The sequence below is a fragment of the Pleurodeles waltl genome, chromosome 6 (genome assembly GCF_031143425.1).
Source record: "Pleurodeles waltl isolate 20211129_DDA chromosome 6, aPleWal1.hap1.20221129, whole genome shotgun sequence".
Taxonomy (NCBI): domain Eukaryota; kingdom Metazoa; phylum Chordata; class Amphibia; order Caudata; family Salamandridae; genus Pleurodeles; species Pleurodeles waltl.
Window position 1 is genome coordinate 50,693,898 of NC_090445.1, and position 24,869 is coordinate 50,718,766.

At 46.2% G+C, this 24,869-nt stretch overlaps 1 protein-coding gene across 2 annotated transcripts in view; it reads left to right on the plus strand.

Annotated features, from left to right (window-relative positions):
• LOC138301852 (putative nuclease HARBI1) overlaps positions 1–24,869 on the plus strand; it is a 145,338-nt gene that overhangs the window by 51,566 nt on the left and 68,903 nt on the right. Inside the window, exons 3-4 of one of the 2 annotated variants that reach the window (XM_069242347.1) lie at positions 1,163–1,204; positions 10,299–10,809. In XM_069242347.1, coding sequence (XP_069098448.1) covers positions 1,163–1,204; positions 10,299–10,570 — 314 coding nt within the window. In that variant the 3' untranslated portion in view covers positions 10,571–10,809. Of the gene's footprint in view, positions 1–1,162; positions 1,205–10,298; positions 10,810–24,869 lie in introns of those variants that run through there. The other variant, XR_011205121.1, reaches the window with a different exon arrangement.

Genomic DNA, 24,869 nt, shown 5'->3' on the forward strand with positions numbered 1-24,869 from the left:
GAACCAGACTCGACAAAATGGAGTCGGGAACCAATGTAAAATGGAAGCAGAGGCCAATGGTCCATACCCTGCACCACTGTTCACCTTCCACGTAGTGCATTTAGCAAAACAGAGGTAACATCCGCTCTTGTTCCCTTACTGCCAGGGGTCTTGGTGTTGTTCCTCTTGCTACTGTTGGGCGTAGAGGGGAAGGAACTGGGTGTCTACTAGGATTGGCTTTGAAATCCGTACCCCTATGATACGCACAGGCAAGATCAATAGCTGTTTCATTGGTCAGCCCTGGGTGCTGTCTCACCCAGTTACGGGTGGTACTGGGTAATGCATCCAAAAATTGTTCTAGGACTATGACATCGAACATCTCTTCCCGGGTCTTTTCTGTTGGATGCAACCATCTCCCCGCTGCATGTTGAACCCTGTAATAGAGTGTGCGGGGGTTCTCCTGCTGTTGCCACTTGGTTTGTCGGAAACGGGAACAGTAACTTTCACTATCTAGTCCTACCCGTTCCAGTATTGTCTTCTTGATGTCCTTATAGGGAAGGGTGCCACTGGGGTTCATAGCTTGGTAAGTGGCTTGTAGGTGGCCGGTCAGTAGGGGTGCGATATATTGTCCCCATTTCTCTTCCGGCCGACTCGCCGTGCTTGCTACTCTCTCAAAGTTGGTAAAAAAAGAATCTGGATCTTCCTGCTCCTGGTACTTTTGTAAGACGCTGCTGGGTACATTGGGATGCACCTTCGTGTGTGCTATGCTGTCCGTGAGCTTTCCCAGTGCAGTTTCATGTACCAGTTGACTGTTTGCCATTATAGTGGCTTGACTCTTGAGAGCGGTCTGTAAAGCCTCTCTTTCTTCCCTTGCTTCCTTCATTTGTTGTTCCCAAATTAGCTGTAGATGTCGCTGTCCCTCAGCTAGTTGCGGAATGACATCAGCCATGGTGGGTTTCTCTTCCATCTTGACGTGTCTCTCAAATTCCACTTCTGACACTACTTGTTGCAGGATGGGTGCTAGTAATCACTCAGTACTCGTCAGATATACAGGTAAGTGGTATTTTATTGATTGTATATAACAGTTTGTGATGGTAGATGGATGTATTGTTGTATTCTCGCTCTCCGTCTCTTTCCTCCTGGAAGGGATTTACGGGCTTCTTCTTCTTTTCTTTATCTCTAGGACTCTCGGGAAGCACATGTGGGAAGAAGAAGAATAATTGTGGTAAGTGATTCGTGTTTTCTTCTATGTCTCTTCCTGTCTCTGTCTGTCCCTTTTTCTAACTCTGATATGTCCTGGTCTTTTGAGTTCACTCTTAACTCTTTTCCCCGATTGTCCGTTAACCGCTATCTTTCTTTCCTTTTTGTTACCTAAGGGTGGGGATTTCCTGGACTCTTCTCTACTCTGTCCCTTGTCTTTTGTTTCTTATGCCTCGGTACCTTGTTAACCTGTTTCTGCGTGCAGTACCCGATACTTGTCTATATTATTTCATGGACATCTCTCATTGCTCTTTTACCCTTTCTTCTTTTCTTTTCTGCTTTCTTTGTTCCGTTTGCTCCCTCTTTTCTCTCGTGTCCTCTGTTCTCTGCGCTCCTTCCCCCCCTTCCGTGTTTAAAATTGTGCCCTTTACCCTTTTCCCCAATAAATCCTTCCCCCTCCCGTCCTCCCTAACCCTGCTCAGGAAGGTCCTATGCACCTGCTTCTGCCACGCTTCTCCTGAAGCGTGGCGGGTATTCGCGTCTTTCTCCCCGGAGTCTGTCTCCTTCGTCCCCGAATGGGGCCATCAGTTTCCGGCTCCTCTCCTTCTGCCCGCAACCTTTGGACGGTGCGGACGGCTCCACACAGCCCGAGGCTCTGACGGACACGTCTGTGGAACTCCTGTCGTCCTCGTCTTCTCCTTTCGTCTCTTCGGTCGTCTTCCTCTTTCCAGCACCACTCCCGATCGCGCTCTCCTCAGGAAGCGATGGCAGGCCCTTTAAACGCCCAAATTCCTGCTGAGAGGGCCATGGAACGCCGCGATTGGAGGAATGGGAAGGTCCATCCGGGTCAGGAGGGGAAGTGGCAGAACAAGCAGGCGCAGAGTGCGGGTCGGCCCAGTCCGGCCCGCCACATCCACCTACCAGGTGGCACAAATAAACCACTTTCCCCTGCCCTATCTGGCACTTTGAAGCCTTGATAATGAGGCCTGCCTTTTGCAGGGCCTCCAAAACTTTCCATAGGTGGACCAGGTGATCATCCCAGATGGAGCTAAAGACAGCTATATCATCTAGATATGCTGCACTAAAAGCTTCCAACCCTTGCAAGATTGTGTTCACCAACCTCTGAAAAGTGGCAGGTGCATTTTTCAAACCAAAGGGCATAACAGTGAACTGATAGTGCCCTCCAATGGTGGAAAAGGCTGTTTTAGGTTTAGCATTTCCTGACAACTTAATCTGCCAATGCCCTGCAGTTAAGTGAAAAGTGCTTAGATACTTGGCAGAAGCCAGTGTATCTATTAGCTCATCTGCCCTGGGTATAGGGTGAGCATCAGTTTTGGTTACTTGATTGAGCCCTCTATAGTCACCGCAAAACCTCATTTCCTTTTTACCATCTTTACTGTGAGGTTTTGGGACAAGCGCCACTGGGCTAGCCCATGGGCTCTCAGAAGGCTCAATCACTCCTAGATCCAACATTTTGTGTACTTCTTGTTTTATGCAATCTCTGACATGGTCAGGCTGCCTATAAATCTTACTTTTGACAGGTAAACTGTCTCCAGTGTTGATTGTGTACTCACACCAGGTAGTTGTACCTGGGATCAGTGAGAAGAGGTCAGAGAATTGGCCTAGGGGATTTATACAGTTGTCCCGCTCAGCAGTAAGGCAATCTGCAAGCACCACTCCCTCCACTAAGCCACAGCTTCAGTGGTGGAGAAGAGGTCAGGAAGAGGGTCACTCTCTTCCTCCTGCCCTTCATCAGTTGCCATGAGCAGGGTTAAGTCAGCCCTGTCATAGTAAGGTTTCAGGCGATTGACATGGAGCACCCTAAGGGGACTCCTGGCAGTGCCCAGGTCTACCAAGTAGGTGACCTCACCTTTCTTTTCAACAATGAGATGGGGTCCACTCCATTTGTTCTGGAGTGCTCTTGGGGCCACAGGCTCCAATACCCACACCTTCTGTCCTGAGTGGTACTGGGACAGGACAGCCTTCTGGTCATGCCATTGCTTTTGGAACTCTTGGCTGGCCTGAAGGTTTTTACTGGCCTTTTTCATGTTCTCAGCCATCCTAGATCTCAGGCCAAGTACATAATCCACAATGTCTTGCTTGGGAGCTTTTAAAGGTTGTTCCCAACCCTCCTTCACAAGAGCAAGGGGACCTCTTACAGGGTGTCCAAAGAGGAGTTCAAAGGGGCTAAAGATCACTCTTTTGGGGGTACCTTCCTGTAAGCAAAAAGGAGGCATGGCAACAGGACATCCCATCTCCTTCTGAGTTTTTCAGGGAGTCCCATAACCATACCTTTGAGAGTTTTATTAAACCTCTCAACCAGACCATTTGTCTGTGGATGATAGGGAGTAGTGAACTTATAAGTCACACCACACTCCTTCCACATTGCTTTGAGGTATGCCAACATGAAGTTACTACCTCTATCTGACACCACTTCCTTAGGGGGACCCACTCGGGAAAAGATTCCCAGGAGGGTTTTTGCCACTGCAGGAGGTGTTGTGGTCCTTGAGGGTATGGCTTCAGGATACCTAGTGGCATGGACCACTACCACAAGGATAAACCTATTGCCGGAAGCTGTTGGAGGGTCAAGTGAGCCAACTATGTCAACCCCTTCCCTTTCAAAGGGCACCCCAACCACTGGCAGTGGAATTAAGGGGGTCTTAGGTGTGCCACCAGTCTTGCCACTGGCTTGGCAGGTCACACAGGAGCGACAAAACTCCTTAGTGTCCTCTGACATATGAGGCCAATGAATCAATGGAACAATTCTGTCCCAAGTTTTACTCTGGCCCAAGTGCCCAGCCAAAGGAATATCATGTGCCAAGGTCAGAACAAACTCCCCATATTGCAAATGGATGACCAATCTCCTGGCAGCTCCAGCTTTAGGGTCCCAAGACTCAGTGTAAAGGAGGTTATCTTCCCAGTAGACCTTATGGCTATTGGTGATATCCCCATTCTGCTGTGTGACAGCTTGCTGTCTTAAACCCTCTAGTGTGAGAAAGGTCTGCTGTGCCACACTCAGCTCTTCCCTAGCAGGCCCCCCTGCACCTAAAAGCTCAGCAGTGTCTGCTGCCAGCTCATCTGGTGTAGGTTCTGCACAGGGAGAGGATTCCTCTTCCTCAAAAGGGGACTCTTCTGGAGAGGGAGGGATAGTGGGCATGGATTTACCCTTTCTACCCCTAGCTTTTGGGAGCACTTGGTCCATTATTTCAGGATCCAAGCTTCCCTGTCCTCTTTGCTTCTGGGCCTGAGCCCTTGTGAGAGCAAAGATTTGCCCTGGAATGCCTAGCATTGCTGCATGAGCCTCCAATTCCACTTCAGTCCAAGCTGATGTCTCCAAATCATTGCCTAGTAAGTAGTCTACAGGTAAATCAGTTGCTACCACAACGTTCTTTGGACCAGTAACCCCACCAGTTGAGATTCACAACAGCCATGGGGTGGTTAAGAGTGTTGTTATGAGCATCAGTCACTTGGTACTGCTGACCAAGTAGGTGTTGATCAGGGTGAACCAGTTTCTCAATCACCATAGTGACACTGGCTCCTGTGTCCCTGTAGGCCTCAACCTCAACACCATTTATTAGGGGAAGTTGCTTGTAGTTACCCATATTAAGGGGACAAGCAAGCACGGTGGCAAAGTCAATACCACCATCAGAGACTAAAATAGCCTCTGTGGTCTCCCTAACAAGACCAACCCCAACTACATTACCAATGGTGAGCCCAGCTATACCTTTTGATTGGCAATTTGTAGTAGACTTCCCACCACCACTGCTATTACTAGGGGCACTAGAGGACGCAGTTGGGGTTGTGGTAGTGGGAGCCTTGGTGTTTTTCTTTGGGCAGGTGGAATCACTTGCCCAATGGCCTTTACTCTTACATAAATAACATCATGGCTTCTTTTGATTGTTAGAAGAGGATTTGGAGCCACCTCCCCCAGTGGTCTTTTGTGGGCCTGATGAAGACTCAGAATGTTTTTTATCTTTGTCCCCACCCTTGTCAGGAGACTTACCATCCTTCTTCTTGCCATCCTTGTCACCACCTGTATGAACTTTTCTGTCACTCTGTTCTGACCCATTTTTCTGCCTGAGTCTACCAAGTACTGATGTAACAAATCAGATACACAATTATTCAAAATATGCTCTCTCAAAATAAGATTATATAGGCTTTCATAGTCAGTCACCTTACTGCCATGTAACTATCCCTCTAAGGCCATCCCTGAACAGTCTACAAAGTCTGTCCAGTCTTAAGAGGACTCTTTTCTGGTATCTCTGAACTTTATCCTGGATTGTTCAGTGGTTAAACCAAATCTATCTAAGAGTGTATCTTTCAAAACTTTGTAGTTGTTGGCATCACTTTCTCTCACAGTGAGGAGCCTATCCCTACCCTTACCAGTGAAAGATAACCACAAGATAGCAGTCCACTGCCTTTGAGGGACCAACTGTACCATACATGCCCTCTCAAGTGCAGCAAACCAATTGTTGATATCATCCCCCTCCTTGTAAGGGGGGACAGTCTTGTGCAGGTTTCTTGAATCTTGTTCTCTTACAGGATTACAAGCAAGAACACTGCTGCTGCCACCATGGGGAACTAGCCCCAACTTCTGTCTTTCCCTCTCTACATCTAGAGATTCCCTGTCTAAGGCCAAGTGCTGCTGTCTCAGCTTCAGTCTGGCCTCTTCCAACCTCAGCTTTCTGAGATCCCTGTCTAGGCTGTTATCCTCAGGGTGGGAGGCTTGGGAATTCTGAGACACAGAGGTAATGTGGGAATTGGCAGAAGTGGACCTGTCTCTAACTGGCTGAACTCTAGTTACCTGGCCCTTTGGAGTGAAAGGTGCCCTACTGATGTGAGACCCCCTCCCACTACCATTTGATTCAACTAATGGGGTGTAATAATAGGGGAATGCAAGGCGCTCAGGATACAAGTTAGCCAAAGTACAATAGCTGTGAGGTACCCACACAAGGGAAAACACCCATCCCTTAAAGGTTTAAACTAAACCCAACAATTTATAGAAACAACATGAGGCCCCCCACCAATATTTACAATGTCAACAATCAAGGTGTATGTTGACTCAATTGAGTATTATTAAAGAAAACAGATCATTCAAATTTGACACAGTTCCTCAACGTCCGATCCAGTCCAATGATTTATTAAATCAGATCTTCAAATCACTCAGCTATCCATCCATGGAAATACATTTCAAGCCAACACGTGTTTCGTCATGGGAAATTCTTTCATCCCAAACGACTTCTTCAGGGCTTATGTTTAACCGAAATCCAATGCAAACGGATAATCCTGTCCGTTTGCAACCGTTGCCAATAATATGACACATCGATCAATGTTATCCAAGTCTTGAATTCATGGCCCAATAGTATAAATGATAATGCAAAGTTCGTATAGCTTCCGTCCGTAAACAAATTAGGCTGTTCAGTCAGATAAACGGCGTCATCGTATTTGGAATGCCGAAAGCTACCAGCTTCACTAGATGGCCTGTTAGCTGACAGGTCTTTGGAGGAACCCTCCCCAGAGTCCTCATGGCCCTCCCCTGATTCTTCCTGGGTACCCCCCTCCTCTACCTCCTGATCCTGGAATGGGCCAGACTGGTTCTGGTCACTTTCTAGGAGAAGGCTAAGGAGAAGATCTTTGGTAGGGTTCTTACCAATGCTTAAACTCCTTTCTATGCAGAGACCCCTCAACCTTTTAAAGTTTAAACTACCATAGGTTGCCTGAACAACTTTGGGAGTGGCCTCTACTACTGACATAGTTGCAAGGAAGAGTTTAGGACAGACAGAAAAAAAGTTTAGAAACTTTTTAAAGAAAAGAGAAAAACTTTTTTAAACTTTTGAAAACCTTTTTAGAAAGTTTTTAGAAAGAGAGTTAAACTGTTTAGGTTAACTGTGTATATTTTTAGGTATTTGGAATATGTTTTTCTTATGAAAAGCACCAATGACAAAGTGGTAAAGCAGTTACAAGTACTTATCCCATCGCTGCTGCGAATGTAGGAGACTGGCCTGGCTTATAGTGGGTACCTGATGGTACGTACACCTTGTGCCAGGTCCAGTTATCCCTTATTAGTAGATTAGTAGTGTTCTAGCAGCTTAGGCTGACATAGGTAGCTATAGCAGAGCAGCTTAGGCTGAACTAGGAGACATGCAAAGTTCCTACCATATCACTTATATCATATGGCACTATATCATAAGAATCACAATACTCAGAGTTAATGAAAATAAAGGTACTTTATTTTAGTGACAATGTGCCAAAAATATCTCAGAGGATATACTTCCTTAGGAGGTAAGTAAAATACACAAAATATACACACAAACCAAAATCAGGTAAGTAACCAGTTAGAAAAGTAGTGCTAACACTGTAGAATACAATAGGATGCAATAGGCCTAGGGGAAACACAAACCATATACTAAGAAAGTGGAATGCGAACCATTTAGGGACCCCTGGCCTAGTGTAGTGTGTAGAGGGTATCTGGGAGCGTAAGAAACCACTAAGGGTGTCCAAGATACCCCACCCCAAGACCCTGAAAAGTGGGAGTAATGTGATACTACTTTCCCAGAAACACACTAAACTCGTGATAGGAGATTCTGCAAAGACCACAACAGACTGCAAAGCACTGAAGATGGATTCCTGGACCTGAGGACCTGTAAAGGAAGGGGACCAAGTCCAAGAGTCACTAAAGTGTCCGGGGGCAGAAGCCTACTAAACCCCGGATGAAGGTGTAAAATGGCTGCCACCGGGTGAAAGAAGCTGAAGATTCTGCAACAACAAAAGATGCCAGGAACTTCTCCTTTGTGCAGAAGATGTCCTACAGAGTGCTGGAGGATGCAGAGCTGTTTCTTTGGAGAAAGACCGCAAACAAGCCTTGCTAGCTGCAAAGGTTGCGGTTGAAGAAAAAGGGTGCTGCCGGGCCCAGGAAGGACCAGGAGGTCGCCATTTGGAAGAGGAGACAGAGGGGGCCCTCAGCAACACTGAGAGCCCACGCACAAGAAGGCAGCACCCGCAGAAGTACTTGAACATGGGTTCAAGCAAACTGAGCACAGAAGCTCTAGCAGCTGCAGTTCACACAGTGCACAGGATTACTGTTTGGAGAGGGGAGGCAAGGACTTACCTCCTCCAAATTTGGACAGTTGGACCAATGGACAGTCTGGGTCACTTGGGTCCACCACCTGTGTTTCAGCGGCCACGCTTGTCAGGATGAGAGGGGTCCCAGAGTACCAGTGACACTGAAGTTTGGTGCCTGCTGGAGCAAGGGAAAGATTCCTTCGACCCACTGGAGATTTCTTCTTGGCTTCCAGTGCAGGGTGAAGGCAGACAGCCCCCAGAGCATGCACCACCGGGAAACAGTCGAGAAAGCCGGCAGGATTAGGAGCTACAATGTCGCTGGTAGTCTTCTTGCTACTTTGTTGCAGTTTTGCAGGTGTCCTGGAGCAGTCAGCGGTCGATCCTTGGCAGAAGTCGAAGAGGGAGATGCAGAGGAACTCTGGTGAATTCTTGCAAGTCGTTATCTGAGGAAAAGCCCACAGGAGAGACCCTAAATAGTCCTCAGAGGAGGATTGGCCACCTAGTGAGGTAAGCACCTATCAGGAGGGGTCTCTGACGCCACCTGCTGGCACTGGCCACTCAGAGGCCTCCAGTGTGCCCTCACACCTCTGGATTCAAGATGACAGAGGTCTGAGGCACACTGTGTCACGGTGTCCTTTCCTCGGGATCTGCACGTCGCTGAACAAAAGGCCCACCTTCTGGCGTCACCCACTCAGAAAGCTATTATAGCACAGAGTTAGGCTGAAGCCAGTCGGGGGGAAGGGAATTAGGGTAGAGAACAGCAGGGAGAGAGATCTGAAAAGTAAAGGTTAGAACAAATATGCATTTACTCATTCATAGAAATGTAACTCATCAATAGACTCTTGACTAAATGCGTCTCCAAGATATCAGATATCAAAGCCTTGACCCATTGTTGCCAAAAACGTGCAGACAATTGTGTTCCTCTATGAGAGAGGATAACTCTTGGAAGTCTGTGAAGCCGAACTAGGGGCCAGATGTAGCAAACTTTTGCGAGTCGCAAATGGCCCGAATCGCAATTTGTGACCCCGCAAAATTGGAAATGGGATGCAAAAATCCCATTACCGACTCGCAAAAATAGCGACCCCATATTGCGATTCGCAAATAGGAAGTTGCAATTTGCGAGTCGCAAACCATATGCAATAGCAACTCGCAAATTGCGACTAGTCGCAAAAAGCCCAGTTTGCATGTCCAATTTACCACTAACTCAGAGCAGGTGGTAACCATTACCAAAGTATAAAAGGAGACCCAGAAGGCATCTGGGTTACTCAAGATGGCGGAGATATATGTGATAGGAATGAGGAGGAGAGCCCACGCTGCACAGCAGAGGAGAAGGAGGAGCCAGAGACGGGAGAAGATACACAGAACCAGGTAGACACTTTTCCAACAAACAGAGGAGGAGATATATGATAAATATAGACTCAGCAGTGCAGCAATACTAGATTTAATAGATTTACTCAATCTGCAGCTTCAACGCCAGACTGTGCGCGGCTGCGCCATTCCTACGCATGTGCAAGTGCTATGCTCACTGCACCTCTTGGCCTCGGGTAGCTATCAGGGGGTCATTGCTAGGGCAGGTGGGGTATCCCAAATTGCACTATCACGGTTCTTTAGAGCATTCCTAGATGCCTTACTCACACACATGTCCAGATACATATACCTACCCAGGAATGAGGCAGAAATCAACAGCACCAAGTTGGAATTCTACAGGATTGCCAACTTCCCCCATGTCATAGGGTGTGTGGACGGGACACATGTACAGATATGCCCTCCTGCAAATCTGGAATATCTGTTCCGCAACGGGAAGTGTACCCACTCACTGAACATCCAGGTGGTATGTGACGCCCATTATGTCATCACTGACATGGTAGCCAAATTTCCTGGGAGTACACATGACTCTTACATTTTCAGGCACAGTGGGATACACCAACGCCTAAAACGTGGGGAGTTTGGAGACGGATATCTCCTAGGTATATCTGAATACACCTTGCAGGCATACACACAGGTCAATGTGGAACCCATCTATGCCCAGCTAACATTGTACATTTTGTGCCAAACAGGTGACACTGCATATGCACTACGACCATGGATACTCACCCCATACTTAACACCCAGCAATGAGACAGAGAGGCGATACAACAATGCCCATAGGAGGACCCGAAATATCATAGAGAGGACCTTTGGACTGCTGAAGTCAAGATTCAGATGCCTCCACAGAAGTGGAGGTGTCCTCCAGTATAACCCAGTAACAGCATTCAAGATAGTTGGCGCACAACATTGCCACCAGACGTGGGCTACCTCTCACCCCAGAAGACCCAGATTCGGAGGATGAAGAGCAAGAGCTACCACTTCGCCAGCCTGGGGATAGAAGCATTGCAAATCAAGGCAGACTGAGACGGGACCACATTGCAAACCAATACTGCGCAACGACTCGCAATTTACGAATCGCTAAATTTTTCCTACCTGGCCCCAAATTTTTTAAAATGATAGTTGCTAAGGTGTCGGAAGTTGGGAGTCCTTTACAGGCAATGAAATGAGCATACTTGGTAAAACTGTCTACTACCACTAGAATGGTTGTAAATTGTTTTATTTGAGGAAGACCAGTAATAAACTCCATAGAAATATGTTCCCATGGATGATTGGGAACGAGTAGAGGTATCAATAGACCTTTGGGCTTGCTATGTTCACTTTTGCATCTTGCACATACTTCACATGATTGTACCATTTGCTTAAGGTCGTGAACGAATGTAGGCCACCAAAAATATCTTTTCATGAGTTCTATTGTTTTTTGAGGACCTGGATGACCTGCCAGAGGATGCTTGTGTAACCAATGAAAAGCTGTCTCTCTTAACTCTTCAGTAGGCAGGAATACTCGAGATTCATGTAGAGGTAAGCCTTGTTGAATAGACCTCTTGGTGTCTTGTTGTAACCACTCTTGCCACTTAGTGATGTGAAAATGATTACGAATGAGATCGAAAAACTTCTCGGCAGCTACTAAACACAACACTTCTGAAGGCGTTATAATAGGCATGGGTTTTTGTTCAGTAGGTGTGATTGAAGAATCTTGTCTAGATAATGCATCGGCCTTACGATTATCTATTCCTGGTCTAAAAGTCACTATGAAATCAAATTCTGCAAAGAAGAGCATCCATCTTAGTTGTCTTGGAGTTAGTAGCCTAGCAGAACTCATAAATTGTAAATTTCTATGATCAGAATATACAGTTATGGTGTGTTTTGCTCCCAACAGATAATGTCTCCATTCTTTAAAGGCATTATGAATTGCTAATAATTCTTTTTCTGCTGTGGTGTAATTCTGTTCTGCTTCATTCAATTTTCTTGATGCATATGCTATAGGGTGCAATTGTCCAGTTTCTCGATGACGTTGAGACTGGATTACCCCAACAGCAACATCAGATGCATCAGCTTCCACAACAAATGGTTCTTCCACATTAGGGTGAGCTAGAATGGGAGCAGTAGTAAAAGCCTTCTTTAAATCTTGAAATGCTTTCTCGGTCTCTGGGGACCAGTTGAAAACAGCCTTTTTTCTTAGCAACTTGGTAATTGGGGCCACCTTTTGATAGAAGTGATGGATGAAGCGTGAATAGAAATTCACAAACCCCCAAAAACATTGAATATCACGCACTGATTTTGGTGTGGGCCATTCGTATACAGTTTGAATTTTTCTTTCAGTTATTTGCATGCCGTCATGTGTTAGAATGACTCCTAGAAATTCAACTTCTTTGGTATGGAATTCACATTTACTTAGCTTACAAAACAAATTATGTTTTTCTAGCGTTTTTACACTTTTTTAACATGTTCTTCATGTATATCTTCAGAGTTTGAATAAATCAAAATATCATCAATGTAAACGATGACAAAGATGTCTAGATATTCTCTCAGAACATCGTTTAGGAAATATTGAAAGGCTGCTGGGGCATTACACAGACCAAACGGCATCACTAAATACTCAAAGAGGCCATAACTAGTCTTAAAAGCCATCTTCCACTCATCTCCCTCTCGAATTCGAACTAGGTGATAAGCACCTCGTAAATCAAGTTTAGTATAGATGACGGCGGATTTACCTGGTCTAACAAGACTGGTATGAGAGGTAGTGGATATTGATTTTTAACTGTGATCTTATTTATTGCTCTAAAGTCAATACAAGGCCTCAAATCGCCATTTGCTTTAGGTACGAAAAATAGTGGAGAAGCCGCTGGAGATCGTGATGGCCGAATTAACTTGTTGGCTAAACATTGATAAAGGTATTCTTGTAGGACTTGATTTTCTTTCTCTGATAGTGCATAGATCCTACAATTTGGTATATTGGCGCCAGGTACAAGATCGATCTGACAATCTTACGGCCTGTGAGGTGGTAATGAGCTCGCTCTCTTTTCACTGAAAACATTGGTATAGTCAGAATACTGTGATGGTAAATCTATTTCCTTCTCAACTGCAGTAGCTATGGAGTGTTGAAGATTTCCTTCTTTGTTTCATCTTGATTAAAAACATTTCTTTACACAGGAAGAAGAAGAAAAACGCAAAACCTGGTTGTGCCAGTCTATGCATGGATTATGTAACATTAACCACGGCATTCCTAAAATAAAACCATATTGAGGTGCTTGGATTATATCGAAGCAAATTATCTTATAGTGGTTCTGATTCTCCTCATCTTTGCAAATCATTTGTATTCGTGAGGTTTTTTTGGTAACGGGGCCTCCTGCCAACTCACTTCCATCAACACCATACACAACTTCTGGAACCTTTTTCTTGACACTGGGTATATGCAGGTCTAGTGCAGTTTGTTGGTCCAAAAAATTTCCTGTTGCTCCTAAATCAATTAGGACTTGAACATTATGTCTTATTCCCCCCACAGTCATTTGTACTAAGATTCAGAAATGTTTGACATAGCGATTTGTGCAAGGGCACACTGAAGGGATTGTCAATTTGCCCAAGAGGTCCCCTTCGGTTTTTCCTGGGCACTTTAGTTTTTCCTGTGAATTTCCCAAAGCAACCAATATCTTTTCCTTTGTCACAACTGTTGGATCAATTTTGAGTTTGAGTTTCTTTTGGCACTCTTTTACAAAATGACCCTTTTTCACACAATACAGACACTGACCATTTTTTCGTCTCATGTCTTTCTCCTCTTTTGTCAGTTGTGGGCGAACAGTTCCGATATCCATCGGGTCTATCATAGAATCTGAAGACAATTGAAAGTGTTAGGATCTTTCCATTCGCCAGTTTGTTTTTTCCAATTTTTTCCTTGCTATCCGTAGGGTTAGATTAATTAAATCAGTACAAGTTTCTGGTTGTGGTTCAACTTGGGCCAATACATCTTTTAGTTCATCTTTTAGCCCTTGATAAAATACTGCTAACCTTTTTTCCTCAGGCCAAGCGGTTTCCATCACTAACCGGTTGAAGTGTGACAAATACGTTATCAGGTCTTTATTTCCTTGATGTAATTCTAGTAACTCTTTGTCTGCAGTCATAGTGATTGCGCGTCTGTCAAAAACCTTTACAAATTCATCTACAAAACAACGCCAGTTATATAAAAGAGGACTATCTAATCGGACTAATGGCACTGCCCAAGTAGCTGCATCACCATTCAGATATGATATAAGGAATGCAATTCTAGATTGTGTGTCCGGAAAAGCACTAGGCCGACACGTAAAATGTAATTACACCTGTGTCAAAAAAATTTGAACCTTATTGGGGTCCCCAGAAAACCTCTCTGGTGCAGCTAAAGGAATCTGTGTCGGCAAATTCACAGCTATGTTAGTAGATGCGTTAGTAGATGCAGGAGGCGTAGGACGAGACTCAGATTCAGAACCATCTACCTTACACTGTAACTGAGTTACTTTATTCACTAAATCAGCTGTAACATTTTTTGAGTCTGTCAAATCCCTTTGCATCTGAGTGACTATTTGCATAAGGGTATCTAGGGTGGCCATTTTGCACATCTCCCGTACAGACCAAGAGGAAAGTATAAAACTCGTGGGCTCACTATTCTGTTATGGTGTCCTTTCCTTGGGATCTGCACGTTGCTGAATAAAAGGCCCACCTTACGGCATCACCCACTCAGAAAGCTATTATAGCACAGAGTTAGGATGAAGCCAGTTGGGGGAAGGGAATTAGGGTAGGGAACAGCAGGGAGCGAGATCTGAAAAGTAAAGGTTAGAACAAATATGCATTTACTCATTCATAGAAATGTACCTCATCAATAGACTCTTGACTAAATGCGTCTCCGAGATATCAGATGGAGACCTCTTTTGAAATGAGGGCAAAGCCCCTTCTTCGATACATGGAACAAGAGTAAACTACGACCTCAGAATCAAGAGATGGCAAGAACTTTGAACTATGATTATACACAGAATCTCAATCCTGTAACATCTATGTATTCACAACATAAACCTTTGATCATGACTTAGAAAATCTCAAAGAATTAAATATGCTTTTCACATCTTAAGCTTTTCAAAGAACAATGAAAACTATGATTTGCTTATCTTCAGAAATACATTCACATTCACAACAATAAATGCCAAAAGATTTTACTCATTGACCTTGAAGCGCTTTACTCAATAATACCAGGAAGCCCTTTTACTCAGGTAGCCTGAATCACTTAGATTGTTGTGCCAAGAACCTTTTACTCCTGTGAATTGAAGCGCTTTGATTGTAGTGCCAAGAGCGCTTTAAACCTGAGGACTGAATCGCTTGAATTGCTATGCCAAGAGCGCTTTACATCTGTGAACTGAAACGCTTTGAATTGTTGAGCTAAGAGCGCTTTACATCTGTGAACTGAAGCGCCTGAATTGTCGTGCCAAGATTGCTTTACATCTGTGAACTGAAGCGCCTGAATTGTTGTACCAAGATCGCTTTACATCTGTGAACTGAAGCGCCTGAATTGTCATGCCAAGAGTGCTTTACATCTGTGAACTGAAGCGCTTTGAATTGTTGTGCATAAGAGCGCCTTACATCTGTGAACGGAAACGCTTGAATTGCTATGTACAAAAGCGCTTTACATCTGTGAACTGAAACGCTTTGAATTGCTTGTGCAAAAGAGCACTTCACATCTGTGAACGGAAACCCTTTGAATTGCTGTGCGCTAAAGCGCTATACATCTGTGAACTGAAACCCTTTGAATTACTTGTGCAAAAGAGCGCTTTACATCTGTGAACGGAAACGCTTTGAATTGCTGGACACAAAAGCACTTTACATCTGCAAACTGAAATGCTTTGAATTGCTTGTGCAAAAGAGCACTTTACTCTTAAAACTGGAAAACGCCTTGCTCGTTATGTTAAGGGGCGCTTTACCTTTTGGAAGTAATGACTTCCTCCAAACTTGGATTCAGCAAGGCCTTACCTCTACGAATACGACCTACTCGTTTTTTAATGCACCATGGAAACACCTTGGTTAGACGACACTTTGCCAATCAGGAACTCTGTTCTTCTCCAGAGAAACCCCCACGAGGTCTGGCTGCATCAAAGTCTTCAAAATCGTGAGCAATGTGCTTGGGTGTGGCTGGGCTTTATAGGCCTGCCACACCCCAAGATGGCTGCTGCCTCTAAAAACATGGGAATTGTAGTCCCTTCATAGAATAGCACTGACAAGTGCATCTTGTCCACCAATGTTCTGAACCTGCAGCTCTGTGAGCTTTGCCACAGGGCAGACGACACTGATGGTCACCTTTGGAACAAGAGGGGATGACAAGTGGTGCTCATAAAGGGCCACAGCGTAGCGCAGTGGAGTTTCGGGCGAGACCTGGACCGCGCATGGCCTTATTCCTGACACACTGGAGGAGCTCTGGGCACCACCCCTGGGGTGGTGATGGACAGGGGAGTGGCCACTCCCCTTTCCTTTCTCCAGTTTCACACCAGAGCAGGGGATGGGGGTTCCCTGAACCGGTGTAGACTGGCTTATGCAAGGAGGGCACCATCAGTGCCCTTCAAAGCATTTCCAGAGGCTGGGGGAGGCTACTCCTCCCCAGCCCTTAACACCTATTTCCAAAGGAAGAGGGTGTAACACCCTCTCTCAGAGGAAATTCTTTGTTCTGCCTCCCTGAGACTGGGCTGCCCAGACCCCAGGAGGACAGAACCCTGTCTGTGGGTTGGCAGCAGCGGTAGCTGCAGAGAAAACCCCAGAGAGCTGGTTTGGCAGTAGCCGGGTTCCATAGTGAAGCCCCGGGGATGCATGGGATTGGCACCCCAATACCAGATTTGGCATGGGGGGGGACAATTCCATGATCTTAGACATGTTACATGGCCATATTCGGAGTTACCATTGTGAAGATACATATAGGTATTTACCTATATGCACGCATGTAATGGTGTCCACGCACTCACAAATTCTGGGGAAATTGCCCTGAAGTATGTTGGGGCACCTTGAAAATGGTCACTAGCCTATAGTGACACGTTTAAAGGCAGAGATAGCATAAGCACTGAGGTTCTGGTTAGCAGAGCCTCAGTGATACAGTTAGTCACTACACAGATACACACATTCAGGCCACAAACTATGAGCACTGGGGTCCTGGCTAGCAGGATCCCAGTGAGACAGGCAAAAACAAACTTACATACATGTGAAAAATGGGGGTAACATGCCAGGCAAGATGGTACTTTCCTACAGTTACAGCTTTGTTGAGAAAGCTCATACTCCCAATCAATAGCAAACATACTATCATGCATACAGTTGCTAAGCCAATACCTATGTATTTACAGCACCTATTGTTTCTAACCTGCTTGTTGTTGTTACTCATGATCTTTAAAGAATCAGAAAGTAGAAGGAAAAAATTTCAACTATGCATCAAAATAAAAAAATCTTCTTTGCAGATGTTTACAGCTTTTAGTCTCTTCTCCAGAACTTCTGTCAAAAATCAGTAACTTGTCAAAATCGGTAGCAGTTTTGGCAAATCAGTTTTCACTGTCTTTTCAGGTTGCTTTTAATGTCTCTTTCTTTTTTCAGTTTCACAGAAACTTTCTCAAAGTTTAGATCATTGACCAACTTCAAGTGCCAAAGTATTGACCTAGAATCTCACGATCAAAACAAAATGACAAAAATTTGCTCTGCCTATCAATAGTTGCTGCATACTCCCCTTTAGCACCTGCGTATCTTTGATTTACAATTCGCTTTCTTTTCAATCTTCGATCTCCACTTAATTCTCCATCACTCAGATCTTCTCTTCTTGTGGTGTCTACTTCTTCTTCGATTGTTCACAATGTAACTGAGTCTTTTCTCTTAGCTTGTGATCTTGGCCACTTGTCTTCTTTCCATGTTCTCTTTGTCAATGCTCTTTTCAGTGCTGAGTTTACAGCTTCTCCTTGTTCTGCAGGATTTTGATGCAACTGGTTCTGGAGAAGTCAGATCTGTTTGACTCTGACTTAACTCAACTCCTTCCACTAGTTCGGTGGGCTGCTATGTCTGATTTTCAAGATCGTCTTCTTCTGGGAGAGCCCTCTTTTGTCTTGACTCTCCTGCTGCCTCAGTTGAGACTGATTCAGTGCCACCTTCCTGTACGTTCTCAGTTTCATCTCTTACAGGGGTATCTGGATTTTCCTCTGCCTATTCAGAGTCCGTTACTGATTATCCAGTTTCCTTGTCTGCTTCTGGAGTGTGTCTGGATGTTGTTGGTATTCTCAACAACTGTTCTTCATTGTCCAAAGGAAAGGGTACTTTACGAGTGTGGCTGGCATGTACCCAGTTTGGAACTCCTGCACATTTCACAGAAGTAGTAGTAACTGTTGGAGGCTGGCATGGTGTGTGGTGGGTACTTAAGGTACTTAAACCTTATACCAGGTCCAGGTACCCCTTATTAGTGTAGTGTAGTCGGTGTCTAGAAGCCAAGCTCCCTAGAGGTAGCTGTGGATGAACAGCCAAGGCTTATTTAGGAGAGATGCAAAGCTCATGCAATACCACTGTAATCACGCACAGTACTTTCACACGTGAATGAAAACACTCAGGGGGTCATTCCGACCCCGGCGGTCAAGGACCGCCGGGGCCGGGGATGCGGGAGCACCGCCAACAGGCTGGCGGTGCCCCGCAGGGCATTCTGACCGCGGCGGTTTGGCCGCGGTCAGACCAGGAAAATCGGCGGTCTCCCGCCGGTTTTCCGCTGCCCTGGGAATCCCCCATGGCGGCGCAGCTTGCTGCGCCGCCATGGGGGATTCCGACCCCCTCACTGCCATCCTGTTCCTGGCGGCTCCGACCGCCAGGAACAGGATGGCGGTGAGGGGTGTCGTGGGGCCCCTGGGGGCCCCTGCAGTGCCCATGCCAATGGCATGGGCACTGCAGGGGCCCCCGTAAGAGGGCCCCACTTTGTATTTCAATGTCTGCTTTGCAGACACTGAAATACGCGACGGGTGCCACTGCACCCGTCGCACATACCCACTCCGTCGGCTCCATTCGGAGCCGGCTTCCTCGTGGGGAGGGGTTTCCCGCTGGGCTGGCGGGCGGCCTTCTGGCGGTCGCCCGCCAGCCCAGCGGGAAAGCCAGAATGGCCTCCGCGGTCTTTCGACCGCGGAGCGGCCATATGGCGGCTCCCTCCAGGCGGGCGGCTCCCGCCGCCCGCCGGGGTCAGAATGACCCCCTCAGTGTTACAAAAATAAAGGTACTTTATTTTGGTGACACAAATACCAAAATACCATAGAGGCTATACTCCCTTTGGAGGTAAATAATACGCAAATTATATACACTGGTACACAGAAATAGGCATAAAAACAGTCAGACAACAGTTCAATATAGTGAAAATCACAATAGAGAATAATGGCCCTAGGGAGAGCACAAACCATATGCTACAAAAGTGGAATGAGAGAGTCTGCCCCCCACCTAGGTAAGTGGAGTGTGTATATGGGAGCTGGGAATATTAGGAAAGCCCAAAGTTAAGTACCACAACACCCCTCCAGCAACCAGGAAAGCAGGAGTAAATCACTGTACTTTTCTCATAGCACCCACTAAGAAGAGAAGAAGAATACTGCAAATCCCAGAAGAGACGGCAAGACACCAACAGTGGATTCCTGGACAAGAGGACCTGTGAAAGAAGGGGACCAAGTCCAACAAGCACAGCTGAGTCCAGGAAGGGCAGAAACCCCTACCGACCAGAGTGAAGGTGCAAGAGATGAGTCGACGGTGATGAAGGAGAGTCAGCACTGCACCCCAGAAGACGGAGTCAAGTTCCTGGAGGATGCAGGTGATCTCCCATGCTGGAAGGAGGATTGCAGTCGGGTTTGCGTCTTGCCACGCGCAAAACTTGCGGTTAGCGGAAAATGGTGCTGCTGGGGACGACGAAGGACCAGGTGGACACTACCCAGGAGGGGGAACCATAGGGGGCCCTTACCGATACAGACATCCCAAAGAAGCACAGGCAGCACCCACAGGAGTCCCACAGGACGGGGACACAAAAGTCGAAGAAGGAGCCCACACAGCACTATGAAAAGGAGTCCCATGCTGCAGGACCCACTCAGGGAGCTGTGCATCGCAGGACGGAGTGCTCGGGGCTGGAGCTTCAAGATGCCTGAAGATCCCATGGAGAGGATGCCAACAAGCCTTGGCAGCTGCAAATGATGCAGTGCACGGGGGTACTGTCCTGCGTGGGGAGCAGAGGCTTACCACCACCCAAGTTGGACAGCTGGAAGAGAGGATCATCAGGACTACTTCAGTCCACCACCTGTGTTGCAGGATCCACGCAGCTCAGCAGGAGAGGGGATCCACACAGCCAGTCATCGTTACAGTTGGTGCCTGCAGATGCAGTGGAGTGACTCCTTCACCCCATGGGAGATTCCTTATTCTTTCTTGTGCAGGCTGAAGATGGGCTGTCCTCAGAGGATGCACGACCGGGGAAACATTGCAGTTGCTGGATGGAACCGTGGTTACAATGTTGCAGGTAGAGTCTTGCTTCTTTGTTGCAGCTTGTCTGCTCCTGGAGCGTCCAGATGCAGTTTCTTCAGTCAGAAGTCGAAGTGGAGGTTGCAGAGGAATCCTGCTGGAGTCTTGCAAATGGAATCTGAGGAAACACTCAAGAGAGAGACCCTAAATAGCCCTGAAAGGAGTATTGGTTACCTAGCTGGGTGACCACCTATCAGGAGGGGGCTCTGATGTCACCTGCCTGCGCTGGCCACTCAGATGCTCCCAAAGTTCCCTGCCAACCTTGAATCTAAGATGGCAAAACCCAGGGACCCTCTGGAGGAGCTCTGAGCACCCACCATAATGCAGCTGGACATAGGTATTGACCTATGTCCGGTACACGCATAAAATGGTGTCCCGCACTCACAAAGTCTGGGAAAATGGTCCTGGAGTTCATGGGGTAACCTCTGCTAGGGCAGGGGTGTCCTCACACACAGGTACTTTGCACCCTACCCTCTGGGCTAGAAGGCCTGCCATAGGGGTGACTTATACGTGACCTGGTGCAGTGAAAAGTGGCAGTGAAAGGGTGCTTGCACCTTTTCACGCAGGCTGGAATGGAAGGCCTGCAGAACACTTTGCTTTGGCTCCCTATGGGTGGCAAAATGTATGTTGCAGCTCATAGGGATCCCCTGGAACCCCAATGCCCTGGGTACCTAGGTACCATATATTAGGGACTTACAGTGGGACACCAGTGTGGCAATTGTGGGGTGAAATACAGAGTTTTGGGAGAGAGCATAATCACTGGGGTCCTGGTTAGCAGGATCCTAGTGAACGCGGTCAAACACACTGACATCAGGCAGAAAAAGGGGGTAACCATGCCAAGAAAGAGGGTACTTTCCTACAGTAACCAGTACTACTTGGTGAGGACCCTTCAACCGGTACTCCAAGCAAGTCTTCCTCATGTGTCCGGATCACAACCTAGTCTCCAGCTCTCAGATTGTGGCTCTGATCTTGGTATGGCTGCATAGTTGAGGTCTCCACCTGATGAGAAAAAGAGCGAACCACATCAGCCAGATCCTTGCAGTAATCCAACACCATATCATCTGTAATGTTCACAAGAGCATTGGCAGGAACCGCTGGCAGCCTCATCGCTCTGCCCATGAGGATTTCATGCAGTGACAGACCACTTTTTCTGTCAGGTGTATTTGTCATACATATCAGAACTAACAGCAGTGTATCTGGCCATTTCGGATTTGTAGACACACACATCTTTGCAATATGTGACTTCAGGATACCATTAATTTGTTCTACAAGTCCTGATGCTTCAGGGTGATAGCTACAGTGCAACTTCTGCTCAATGTTTAAGGCTGAACATAGTAATTGAATTACTTCGTTGTTCAAGTGACTTCCTCTATCTGATTGTAAAGAGACCGTAAAACCAAAGCATGGTACCAGCTCCATAAGTAATCACTTTGCTATGGTAAGGCTTTCATTCCTACGTGTGGGGTATGCTTCAATCCAGTGACTAAAAATGCAAACAATTACCAACACATATCTCAATCCTTCACACACAGGTATTTCAATGAAATCCATTTGCTTTCCGCTGAATGGACCTCCCGCTCTCCCAATATGGCTCATGTTAACAACTGTTCTTTTTCCCACATTCATCTGTTGGCAGATGATACAATGGTGGCAAACTGCTTTGGCAACCTTTCTAATTTTGGAATAAACCAAAACTGCTTGAAGGTTCTAATCATGGCATCCTTCCCAACATGTGCTTGACCATGATAATATCTAGCCATTTGGGTCAGCAAACTATTTGGCAGGACTACTTGTCCCTCCCCGGACACCAATATGTTGTCTTCCCTCTGTACACATTTCATTTTAAACAACATTTTCTTTTCTTCTTTGCCAACATTTTCCTGGAGGCTCTTTAGCTCTTCCCACGTATCAACAACAGTCAAGGCATAATTTGTACAAATTTCTTCTTCAGGTAACAGTTCCCACTTGTCTTTGAAAGATATACAATTCAGTGCGCAAAACCTTGCGACTTGATCTGCATATCCATTTCCCATTGACACAAAATCTTGTGACCTTTGGTGTGCACTGCATTTCATCACAGCAGTCTTCTCGGGCATTTGTAAAGCTTGTAACAAATCATGGATTCTGTCATCATTTCTAACAGGTGAACCAGAAGAGGTCATGAAACCTCTCTGTGCCCATAGCTGGCCAAAGTCGTGCACTATTCCAAATCCACACTGGCTGTCTGTATAAATGGTAACTTTAAGCTGTGCAGGAACATGGCATGCTCTAGTAAGAGCTACCAGCTCAGCTACTCGTGCAGAAAATACTCCCCGAAGCCAGGAAGCTTTGAATATACCAGTAATTGTGCACACAGCATATCCTGCTTTTAATGTTCCCATGTTATCTCTTAAACAGGAACCATCAACAAAAATAATTTGGTAATTTTCTTCCAATCGGGTATCACGAATTTCAGGTCTAGGTTTTGTGCACAAATCAGTAACATCCAGACAGTAATGTTCAACATCTTTCAATTTGTCAATTTCAACATTTTCTGTTGGAAGCAAAGTTGCTGGGTTAAGCACTGCACACATTTTCAGAGTAACATTTGGAGACCCCAAAATTACAGTTTCATATCTTGTCAGTCTAGCACTTGTCAAGTGCTGTGTATTTGTTCGGGTCAGCAAACCTTCAATGGAGTTGTTGTGAAGCCATTTTAGTTATAGCTCCATTCACGTTATTTTAAGCAAACTAGGCCTGCCGCTGTGCACTTTAATCTAGATATATTTTATCCAGCTTCATTTATTATTTTAACAATAGCCACATTTGCGGTATTGTTTTATTTCTTTCTATCTAGCTGTTCTTTGTCTAGGCCAGCACTGCGTTCTTAAACAAGACATTTTTTTCACTCTGTGTTTTCTCAAGGCTGCAGTTAGATAGGTTGCTGGTAAACGTGGAAACGCTTTGTCTCTGGTATTCATAGAAACATGCACATTCTCACGTAGGGACATTTTTTCAGAACATCAGCTGCTTTATTATAAAAACACTTCTCTGTCCCATACTCGTTGAAGGGAGATTCCAGCCAGATGACCACGACTGTATGCTGATTGCTGAACGTTTTGCTACAGCTGCTTATGCCAACTTCAGGCCTCATGCTCAGGTATGAGGGATGATGTCTTCCCAGGGAAACCTGAAGGGCAGAAATAGAACTTAACATGCTGTGCTCTAATATAGCCTAGGTAGATATTATTTTAATAATTTTAGTGACAATATGGTAGCGTTATTTTTATGCTTCACTCTCCTTGTCACAATTCTAATCCTGTCATGCTTTATTGTCCTGGTTATTGTAGTACATGCTTTGTTATCTAAGATGCAGTTGCTTCATTTAAGCCTTATTGAAACATATACTGCCTCTGTTTGTCCTTGTATATGTGAGACTAATGCAAATGAGAGAAACGGATCTGATCTGAGTGACCACGATTTCCCTGAGGAACCAATTGTGTCATGCGCTCGGCTGCCAATGATCACTGCTCTTGGGTGGAGATGAGACACTGCTAGTTAGCCAGAGCAAAACCCTGATTAGGCCGACAGGTGTCACCTGTAGTGGGTTAGACTCAGTCGCTGAAATCCAGTAGTCTCATTAGAATAATGAGAGCCTACGCGACAGAGTGAGGGACCAAAACAGTTAAGGGATGTCCCATCACATGCTCTCACTCCGAGTGAGGCTCAATCCAACCGCTGCCACAGTTTGCAAACAGCCAGGCAAAGCTGCTGCGACTGAGTCCAAAGTAGCAGAAAAATATGCTACAGGAGGTTTACATCACCATGTACTTGCGTCAAAACAGAGAGAGAGCATGCATCACGTTCATGACAAAACAACTTGGATGGTTTTTTTGTAGTCAGGCATTCCCAAAGCCAGAGCTTTGCACAGACTTTCTCTCAACTCCGTAAAGGCTTTCATACAAATTTGGTCTAACTCTAGAGGGTCAATAACCTCTTTGTGAGTCAGTTTTTGCAGGGGCTTGGAAATGATTGAAAAATTGTGAATCCACTGGCGACAATAGCTTACCATTCCCAAATACATTCTCACATCTCTTTGTGTAACTGGGGGGATCCATCGGCAGTATGGCAGTGACTCTTTCTCTGGAAATCTTTCTAGCTCCGTTTTCAGTTTGATGTCCCTAATATTTCACTTCTCTCTGGCAGTATTGCAATTTTGCTGGGGACACTTTGGCCCTCATTACAACCCTGGCGGTCATTACAAACCCAGGGCGGTTTTGTCGGAAGCACCGCCAACAGGCTGGTGGTGCTTTCCTGGGAATTAGAACTGCGGTGGAAGTGCCGCGGTCGCACCGCCGGGACTGCCGGTTTCCCGCCACTTTGGTCCCGGCGGTTGTAATCCCCCAGGGCAGCGCTGCTTGCTTGATTACGAGTCCCCCTCCCGCCAGCCTTTTCGTGGCGGTATGAACCGCCATGAAAAGGCTGGCAGAAAGGGGAGTCACAGGGTCCCCTGCCACGGCCCCATGGAGCTTTTCACTGTCTGCATAGCAGACAGGGAAAAGCGCGACAGGTGCAACTGCACCCGTCGCACCGCCGCAACATCGACGGCTCCATTTGGAGCCGGCTCCCGTGTTGCGGCCGACATCCCCGCTGGCCCAACGGGGATCTCCAAATGGCCACCGCAGGAGTGCGGCCACATTGGTGGCCGTGCAGCAGATACATCTTGGTGGGCGGCGGTTGCCGCCCGCCAATGTTGTAATGAGGGCCTTTATGTCCGTTTTTAC